Source organism: Mucor mucedo, assembly GCF_025094135.1.
Source record: "Mucor mucedo strain NRRL 3635 chromosome Unknown EV154scaffold_360, whole genome shotgun sequence".
NCBI lineage: Eukaryota > Fungi > Mucoromycota > Mucoromycetes > Mucorales > Mucoraceae > Mucor > Mucor mucedo.
Window position 1 is genome coordinate 1 of NW_026252644.1, and position 10,595 is coordinate 10,595.

The 10,595-nt window shown below is 35.5% G+C and overlaps 1 protein-coding gene across 1 annotated transcript; it reads right to left on the reverse strand.

Moving 5' to 3' along the window:
- Window positions 1-4,034: 4,034 nt before the first annotated feature.
- EV154DRAFT_489061 (uncharacterized protein) lies at window positions 4,035-5,464 on the reverse strand (the record flags this gene model as incomplete). Its single annotated transcript, XM_051599247.1, has 3 exons — window positions 4,035-4,468; window positions 4,510-4,811; window positions 5,400-5,464. The coding sequence occupies 3 exons, from the start codon at window positions 5,462-5,464 to the stop codon at window positions 4,035-4,037; spliced, it is 801 nt and encodes a 266-aa protein (XP_051449894.1).
- Window positions 5,465-10,595: the final 5,131 nt, after the last annotated feature.

The following is a 10,595-nucleotide window of genomic DNA, read 5'->3' on the forward strand; positions in this document are numbered from 1 at the left end:
TTAGTGAGATAATCAATTGCTACGATGATATACCTATGTCCGCCTCTGTGAAGTGGTTACATGCTTGATATCAACCCCTAGCTGTAAGAATGGTTTGATGGAACAGGTACTGGATATGCATTTTCATTTATGGTCTTGGTTCCGTGTTCTTGGCAACGAGGGCATTCTTGATGTAGCGATGTATATCTTTGTTCATTGAATCCCAATAATATTTTTGGTATATTCTATTGAAAGTATTTGCATATGCAAGATGTCCACCGAGTGCATGATAGTGATATTGTATAAAAGCTTGTTTGGCTTCTTCTTAATTTAATACTTTCTTGAAACAATTTATGTCGAAGGGTTGAGTAAAGTATAATTGATTGTTGTATATAGTGAATTTATATGCACAAGATCTAATTTTGTCTTTTTCTTTTTGACTGTATGTATCAGGGAAGGTTGATTCGGTTAAATATTGTTTTAACACATCAATTTTTTCTTGATTCATGTTGAAACTGTTTTTGTTGATATGGACTGAAGTAGATATGAGGATTGTTATTGATATTCGAAATTTTATTTAAGTTGAATTTTGTTTATAATATGATAGTGATAGTTAAATACGAGTGAATAATTAAATAATTTAATGGATAAGAGTGTTATGGGGTAAGTTGTGCTTTTAGGGTCGTCGAACTGAAATTGGACCATGTTTGTTTTTTTTTTGTTTGTTGATAGATTTTATATTGTTTTTGGGTTTTGTATATTTCATATTGTTTTTGGGTTTTGTAAATTATATATTGTTTTTGGGTTTTGTAAATTATATATTGTTTTTGGGTTTTGTATATTTTATATTGTTTTTATAGATTTTTAATAGCCTAGTCTTGACAAGTAGTCAGCACTTTCGTTGACTCGTCCTGGTCGATACTTTATCTCGAAATCATATTCAGCTAAGATTTCTATCCAGCGAGCGAGAATTCCAGTGGGTTGTTTTGACTTCAATAGGCCGTTCAAGGCAGAATGGTCCGAAATAATGGTGATGGTAAATTTTGATCCAAGTAAATAAGGTCGATACAACTTTACTGCCCAAACTACCGCGAGAAGTTCCAACTTGGATATTCCATAGTTAATTTCAGAGCCATGCAAGGAGCGACTGGAATATACCACTGGATGTTCATATCCTTCTTCATCTTTCTGTGTAAGCACAGCACCTAATCCATCTTTACTTGCATCGGTTACGACATAAAACTTTTTGGTAAAGTCGGGTTTACACAATACGGGTTCTGACACCAAAAGTTCTTTTAATGTATTGAACGCTTTGGTTGTTTCATCCGTCCACGCGATTTTTTTTGTTGTTTGTAATTGTTGGTGTAATGGTCGGGCTATTTTTGCAAACTGAGGAACGAATCGTCGATAATAGGAGGCGAGGCCCAAAAAGGATCTTACTTGTTTTATGGTAGTTGGTATAGGGAAATCCCTTACCTTGGTGATTGTTTCGGGGTTTGGTTCTATGGAATTGCGGGTGACAACATATCCTAGGAAAAGGATTCGTTCTTGATAGAAGTTGCATTTTGTGGGGTTCAGAACGATACCGTGCATATCCATACACGTGAACGTTTTTCGCAAATCGTTCAAGTGCCTTTCCGGGTCTTCAACATTGGTGAAACAGGTCACGTCATCCAGGTAGATAATGATACAATCATTTATAAGTTCGTGGAAGCATTGCTCCATCATTTGGGAAAACACACTTGGACTTGTTTTTATTCCCATGGGTAATTTTTTAAAATAGAAGTCTCCCAAGGAGCAAACGACAGTGGTCAACGGTTGCGATTCTTTACTAATGTTGGCTTGGAAAAAGCCCGAACGCAAATCAAAAGTGGACATCCAATATGCTTTGTTGAGGCTATCTAGCAACTCATCTATGTTGCTTAAGGGATAATTCATAACTTCACTTTGGGTATTCAGATACCGGAAATCAGCAACAATACGATATGTACCATCTTTCTTCTTTAGCATGATGATTGGACTTGCCCAATCAGAATAACCTCCCTTTTCTATTATACCCAAATTAAGTAGCTTGTCTAGTTCCTTCTTTAAACTTTCGGTTTCCAATGGTGATAGGCGATATGGTCTTACTCGTTTTGGTACGGCATCAGTTTTTAATTTTATCGTGTGTTCCATGATATCAATGTTTCCAATTTTGTCATTTTCCCAGTCAAATATGTGATCAAATTGATACATCATTTTAATATAGGATTTCTTGATTGTTGCAGGTATGTGGGTAAGATCTATCTTACTTGATAGTTTTTCTTCATATTCTATGATAGTACTTTGCGGAGGGTTATGTACCTCTTCGAGATGAAACAAATCTTCATCTTTAGCATGTTTTCGCACCTTGTAACAGTTCATTTCTTCAATGTCCTCGACACTCAATACATCCAATTCACCTAGTGTTTCTTGGGCTGACAATTCAATTGTAGAATCCGAATTGTTTATTAAGTAAATAGTGATAACATCATGATATTGTTTTAAGTAAGAAGATGCGGGTTGCCAGGTGGAATCTCTGTCATGGAGTTTTTCATTGGTGATAAATAGCATAAATTTAGTTTCTTCCATCTGAGATATAGATAGATTCATAGGTTTAATGGTAAAACTTGTTTTAGAATATGGAGCTAGATAGATGGCAGAGTTTAATTTTATTAAATAATTATCAGAGACGTCAGGATTATTTTCCATATAAATAATATCGTGCTTTGTTCGGTTTGAGGTTTCGCCATAGGTGTCTTCAAGTATATATAAATCGGCTACAGATTCTTCATCCGATGATTCAGGTATTAATTCATCTGATTCATCAGAGCTATCACTGATATTAGACTCGCTATCATCGCTTTCACCATTTCCTTTAGTTGGGTTAACTATATTAATAGATGCATCGGGTACAGTTCCTTCTTGATTGGCGTACGAATATTTGGTGGTACGAAATTTTAGATTTGTGATGTTGTCATGGTCTTTAGTAAATACGAAAGGTACGTTTACTTTATCACCCTTATACTCGATTTTAACTACTCTTTCTTCTAATTTCAGTTTAGCCTTAGCACGTTTTAACCAGTTGTTTCCAATTATGAGTTGGGTCGGGCACACAGGTAAGACTTCTATGGATCCAGGGACAATTAATTTACCTCCTAAATTAATAGGTACGTCGTAGATTAAACCGAGAGCAGCTTGTCTCGCTCCGTTTCCGAGAGTGAACACAGAGTTTGATGGAGTGTCAATATTTAGTTCGAGAATATCTCCTAATTTTTTCGACATGACAGTTTTAGCACTACCGGTATCTAAAATTGCTTTAATTTTAAACTGTCCAATATACACTTCCGTATATATCGCAGTAGTATCAACATCATCATCTTCAGCAAATGCAAGGGTCAACGGGAGAGGTCTTGTCTTCTTGGTCTTTTCGCGGACAGACTTGACTAAATCCTTTTTCAGACTGGGAGCAGCGATTAAGAGATCTTTTACATTTATATCAGCTTTTCGGTTAAGTACATCTTCCGTAATATCATACGATATTCTTTCAGACAATGGTGTAATTTTTCTTCTAGCTTTAGTAGTATTATTTTTAATATTATTAACAATGTTTCCATCATTATCTATATCATATATAATATTTTCTCTAGTGGGAAGATTTATTGCTGTACTTGTCAAAGTAGGAGCTTTAGGAGCGATGGGCTGATATGGTTGAGTGAGTAAAGTGGATGGTCCTGGTGCATTATAAGCATCGGTGTCCATTGGTTCTAAATTAATTTTTTGAGGGGTTTTCTTGTTATATGTTCTTTTTTGTGGGGCTTTTTCAGATGATTTTGTAATTTTTTTGTTTGATTTTGGGTCTTCAGTGAGTTTAGATAAAGGTTCCGTATTAACTTTAGGGGGAGCGCTAAGTCTTGCGGCATACAAATCATTGTTAAGAAGATTTAATTGTTGGTTATTGGGTTGATTGGATTTTTGATAAAAGGGTTGTTCAGACAATTGACCATTTCTATGACTGGGCATAGCAACTGTCTCATTTAGTTTTTTGACGGTTGGGGTCCATTTTGGTAATTGTTATTTTGTCGTGAGTTATCCTTATTACGGTAAGATTGAGGATTACTGTTATTATTATGAGAATAAGCGTTTTGATTCGAAGAAGGACCATGTGAGTTTTGGTATCCATTATAAGGTTGAGAATTATATTTTCCCGTAGATTGACTGATGAGCGTTGTCGTTATAATTATACGAACCCGAGCTATTGTAAGAAGGTTGTCTTCCTGATTGATTATACGAATTACGATTGTAATTATACCCATTATTATAATTATTGCGAGGCCGGTTATCTTGTTGTTGTTGTTCATATTGGCGACGAGAAAGGTAGTAACCTTCAGCAGGACTAGCAGCATCATTGTCAAAATAATAATCGTCCTTTTAATAAGAATTTCTTCTATAAGGTTTTTTTGAATGATATCTTTTATTGTCAGAGTAGTTGTTATAAGCGTCTTCTTTTACATCGTTTCTCCACCACTTCTTGTACGATGTTCTTGATAAAAGTTTTCAAACCTTTATCGGTTTTCCATGATTCGGTCATACTTTGTTTAATATTTTCATGGGTAGTTTCATTTGAATCAATCAAAGGTATCAACTGATGAAGATCAAGTGCCTCCAACTTGGCAGTCAAAGCTGTCATAGTAGGTGACTCTTCACTAGCATACGCCTTTGTGTTTGATTTATGTGTTTTGCCATCAATATTTTTCAAAGTACTAACCCTATCATTTAGAAACCTTACAGATTTTTCATTTTCAGACTTGTTACTTTGAGGAATACCAGTAGTAGAATAAGAATAATTGGGCGTGGAGACAAAAGGATTTTCGACCAAGTTTATCGAAGTAGGAGCATGGGCATTCCACCAACCATCAGCAGTGTTTAACCCATTGGTCAAAAGAACTTGCAGGATTGTTCACGACAGAAAGTCTTGAGCGCCGGGAGCAAACCAGCACGGAAACGAGAGTGTATTAATTTTTCTTCTTGAATATCCGCGAGATCAGCAGCTTCATATAATTCGAGAAAGAAAAACTTGGGGAGATTCACCAGGAGATTGTTGCATTTCATTAAACGCCAATTCATAGTTTTGAATAATTTGTTCCGTGATATAATGTTCTTGCAATATTTGGATGGCTTCTTTGTAGGATATCTTACCAACAGTGAGATCATGCTTTTCCAAGTACTTGTCAAAGAAAACACCAGCAGAGCGACGGAGTTGGGTACGTAAGACATTAACACGTCGAAGGTCTTGGGTAATACCAGTAAGAGAGAAAAAAGTTTCTAGTACAGAGCGGAAGTAACGAAAGTCTTCACCTTCGAAACCATAAAATTCAATAATTTTAGGCTTATTAGCAGACCAGTTAGTAGGCATGGAGTGATTGTCCAACACAGTTTGTTCGAGAGAAGCAGAGGTAGAGGCCATGGTATTAAAATTTGATTTTAATAAGAGCAGCAGAAATAAGAGATTTACCAATAAGAGAAATAGAAATAAGAGAAACCCTGTTAGTGAGCACCACTTGATACAATGTGAGTGGTAGTGATTGGTATAGATTTAGTTTGACAGTAAGGTAGAAGGGGAATAATATACGTTTGTAGTTAATTATTCAGTTCTAAGTGAGCACCACGTTGTTTTATATAAATATATAATAAATATATATGGTAACGATCCAGTTAAGTAAAATAAAATAAAAGGTCTTAATAGACAGATACAGAGAAAAAGAGACTAAGGCTTCGGTTTTTCTAGGGAGACAGTAAGATAATGGGCCAATTATATATAGAAGATATAATATTTGATAGGCAAGTTTATGATAAAAGTATATAGTAAAATCTGAATGTTTATTGAAATATGTTTTGTTTTAAGGTTTATATAGTTTTTGAGAAATCAAAGGATCGGTAACGATACCCTTGATTTCGGATAAATGATAATAATAATAAATTTGTCAAAAGGTTTTAAATATAAAAAGGTAAGGATTCAAGTTAGAGAAGTACAATGCTAAAAGTTAGCATGAAAAATATAAATTGTCTGAGTAAAGTTTTTAGTGTTGAAGTCAATTATTACATATTGAAAATCCGCATTGTAACAATATATGCGAGAGTGGAGTAGTAGTGTCGGAGTACAATTCAGATACATATATATATTTCTTAATCATACAAAACAATAAAGACCATCTTTTATCTACTACTCCACTCTCGTATATATCTTACTTAATACAAGATCAGACCCGACATCTGGTAGCACCAGTTTTTTTTTTTATTAACAGTATTGGAAGTGAACGACGTATAAAGTTATACGAGTTCAATCAGCAAGTAACAGGTCAAACAAAAATTTAGGGAATCACATAGTCATTATCAAAACAAATTTGAAATTGAAGAACGTGTGCAGTTAGGACTACCTGTTCAATATCGCAACCAATATCAAGCATTAAGAGAAACATCCAGCAGCAGCATTCAAACAAGAATACCAACAACCTTCGCCAGAGAAAAGTATTGGTCGAGAATAGCAAATAGATTAATTAAAGAGTTTACAGAAGAATTCTCAAAATCAACAGATAATAGCAGTGAACAAGATACAATGACAGAGGCCAGCAATCAAACAGCAATGGGACAGATAATTGCAGACGCAATTCAACAAGGCATAGCTCGTGCTTTAGAGCAAAATAATAATGTTAACCACGAGGATAAAAATTTCTACACCAAACCTCCCAAATATAATGGTGAGAGGGATCGATTTAAAATTGACAATTGGATATCTTCTGTTGAAGATTACCAATTATTTCGTGATTGGGATGACGAAAAAACATACCGTTTCGCAAAAACACTACTGGTAGACATGGCAGCCATATGGTTACGCAACGTAAATGATTTAGGTAACAACGAGATTTCAACTTGGCCATCCCTCAAATCATCAATCATTCAGCAATTTCGTCCTACCAACACAATCGTACAACTACGTGAACAGTTACACTCTTTAGTACAAAAGACAACAATTAGTACTTACATAAATGAATTTCTGACAATCAGGCTTGGAATTCCCCGTATGAGTGATGACGAAGCTGTTGATAAGTTTACTCGCGGACTCAAAAACAAGGATGTTCGTGCGCAGATTCGAGGATTATATCGAAACGAATGCCCTCCAACTCTTAACGAAGCAATACAAACTGCTCAAATGTTTGAATCCTCTCGTATTGAAAATGTGCAATTTCAACTACCAGGTATCAGAAACAATTCTACTAACGAGACAGATATGGTGGACGATCCTATGGATCTATCCGCTCTTCGTGAAGTATTAAATTTTGTTCAAAACAATTACGGGAATAATCGTGGTCGTGGTACTTGGCGTGGTGGTCGTGGTGGTTCACCTAGAGGTGGATTTAGAGGCTCGAGAGGCGGTCGAGGAGGTTATGGCGGTGCTGGTGGTTTTCGTGGGGATTATCGTGGTGGTTATCGAGGTACCCGTGGTGGTTATCGGGGAGGATCGAGGGAAAATTATGCTTATCCTACGCAACAACATCCAAGAGTAGAGAATCGTGATTGTTGGAACTGTGGACAATTTGGACATCTCCAATTCAACTGTCCTCAGCAACAGCAACAAGAATCTTTTTATATTAACTCAGAATATGATAATTATTATGAGGACGATTATAATGAAACTGAAAATCAACAACCCGTGCCTAACAATGTGAATAAAGCTAGTGCACAAAATGATCAGAGAAATAAAATCCAAGCAAATTCTTCATCATCATATTCTAACTCGTCTTTACTATTGTACAGTGTATTACCATCATCTTCGGCATATATTAAACCATTAAGCGTAGACCACAAGATAATGAAACAGGACATTGACTTTTTAATGAACGCTAATAATATTCACTACAAGTTACCGTTATATAAAATTTTAATCAACGGTCATCCATGCAAAGTACTTATCGATTCAGGTGCGAGTGCAAATTATGTTCATTCCGATATGTTACCTTTTGTATCCACAATTGTTCCAGCTAAACAAGGACAATCCGTTGAGACAGCAAATGGGCAGCAAACATATATCAACAAAATAGCAGCATTTTCAATCGCTTTAAATGGATATACAGATCGCATTCAAGCATATGTATTCGACACCAAATTTGATGTAATTTTAGGTAGATCATGGCTTTCACAGGTCCAACCTATTCCAGATTGGTTTAATGGAACGTGGAGAATTCGAATTCGCAATGACCCCACACAAACAACAATGATCTATCCATTACCAGATCATTTGATTAGTAAATCATTGGTGTCACCAAAAGTAGTTCCAATCAATTCCATCGAGGCAAACACTGAGAATAGTCAACGGCAATTGGAGGATCTTGATTTTTTACTATCTGCAAAACAATTAGACCAGTTGTTTAAAAAGAAAAAAGTAGATGAATGTTATCTCATTGATGTTTCGACAATTTACCAGGAAACAGAGGATTTATTAGTGCTAGTGGATGATAAGTTACCATTACATAAAACAACTAATCATCAAAACTTAGAAAATAGTGATAAGGAATGGTGTAACGAGTTTGCAGTAAAGTATCCGGGAGTATTCAAGGGTGTCATAGACAGTCTGCCTCCTTTGAGAGACACGGTCGAGGACATGATCAAATTCAAGCCAGGAGCTATACCAGAATCTAGGCCTCCGTATCGAATGAGTCCCGTTGAACTCCAAGAATTAAGAAGACAGCTGGACATACTTTTGAAACAAGGATTGATTGAGCCAACGTCTTCACCGTACGGGTCACCGGTATTGTTTGTAAAACGGGTGGACGACAAGAAATTGAGAATGGTTTGTGATTTTAGAGCAATCAATAAGCACAGTATCAGTCATCGTATTCCAATACCACGTATTGATGAATGTTTATCAATGTTACACGGTAGTAATTTCTTCACCACGTTAGATTTGCAAAGCGGATTTCATGGTTCAAAATCAACACGTTTGGAAGAAAATCAAACCATCAGACAATCACAAGGAAGACAAATTAGTTAAATTTATTCCATTTAAACGAAGACTGGACCTAGTAGAAGACTTTCATCGAGGGTTCGGACACCAAGGAAAAGCAACTGTTTACCAGCTTATGAAATCCAGATTTTGGTGGCCTAAGATGCTCCATGATATTACAGCATGGTTATTGTGATAGTCGAGGATAGAGATAGATAAAGAAAAACAATAAAATACTTTGAGACTGCTTATAAGTTTTATTAAGAGTGAAAGTAGATTAAAAGATTGAGAGGGTTCTATTCTAACTATCAGTTTGCATATTTATATATGTTAAGAGAAATCGGATTATGAATTTAGTTTGATGGATAAGTTACACAGCACTAAAATAGTGCTTGTAGTTGGATATGATATAATGTATAAGAGATTAGTTCGTGTTGTGATGTAATAATGTATGGGGTGATGAAGTGAGATTTAATTTTAATATTGTTTTATGGTGTGATTAGTAACAATAGTAGGTGGATCACCACATTATCCCCACCCAGGTATTGACTAATACCGACAAAATTATGAAGATCTTTTAATTGTTCTTTATTTAGAGTTTTGACGATCATTCTTATTTTTAGTCGATTTATTTTTCTTTACCGGGCGAGAGCTTACTTTGTGATTTAAATCCTTCATCTCATTCAACTTACGTTTATTGGCTTTATTAATGGCTTTGATACTCTCAGGGGCTTCACCTATTCTTCTGTAATAATCAGAGATGAACTTTGGATCAGTAAAGTTTTCCTCAGGTTCCCAAGTATCATCAGCTTCATTGTAACCTAACCATCTGCATCTATATTGCAGCTTATTATTATCATCTCTACGATGTCCTATTATGGCTTCCACTTCGAAGTATTGTTCCTGAGGGATAATTTTATCGGAGACAATTTTTAGGTTTGAAGGTGGAAAGTTCCTAGGCTCAATAAATCCTTTTTCATTTCTTAATACATATGTGCCAGCAGAAGTTTTTCTTACAACAGTGTAATATCCTTCATCGTTAGGATATAGCTTATTTTGCTTTTCTTGAATTAAGATCATTACTGTTGCACCAACTGGAATGTCAATTAACTTGTGGCTTGCATCAAACTTTTCCTTTTGTTTATCAGTGACTTTCTTTGTCTGCTCATAGATTGCAGGGTACACTATTTCTCTCATGAGTTTTATTTTGTTATGTAATTCCTTATTTGTTCTTTCCGTGGTTATTTTATCCGTTTCCTTTTTATAATCTGTAAAGTCATTTGGATTCCTTCCGAACATTAACGAGAATGGTGTACTTTTAGTTCGACTGTTATACTTGCAATTTAATTCCAACTGTGTAGACGCGACCATTATATCCCAGTCAGCAATATTTCCATTTATTTTCTTTTTTATGGTTTTCACAGCGGATTGCACAGCCCTTTCAGTAGCTCCATTAGATCTTGGATGATACTGCGAGATCAAAGCATGGTCAAACCCAATATTGCTTTTTATGCATGACATACACCTATTGACGAATTCGGTAGCCTTATCGCTTTGCAATTTTCTAAATGGGCCGAAGGTGCAGATTACTTCCAAC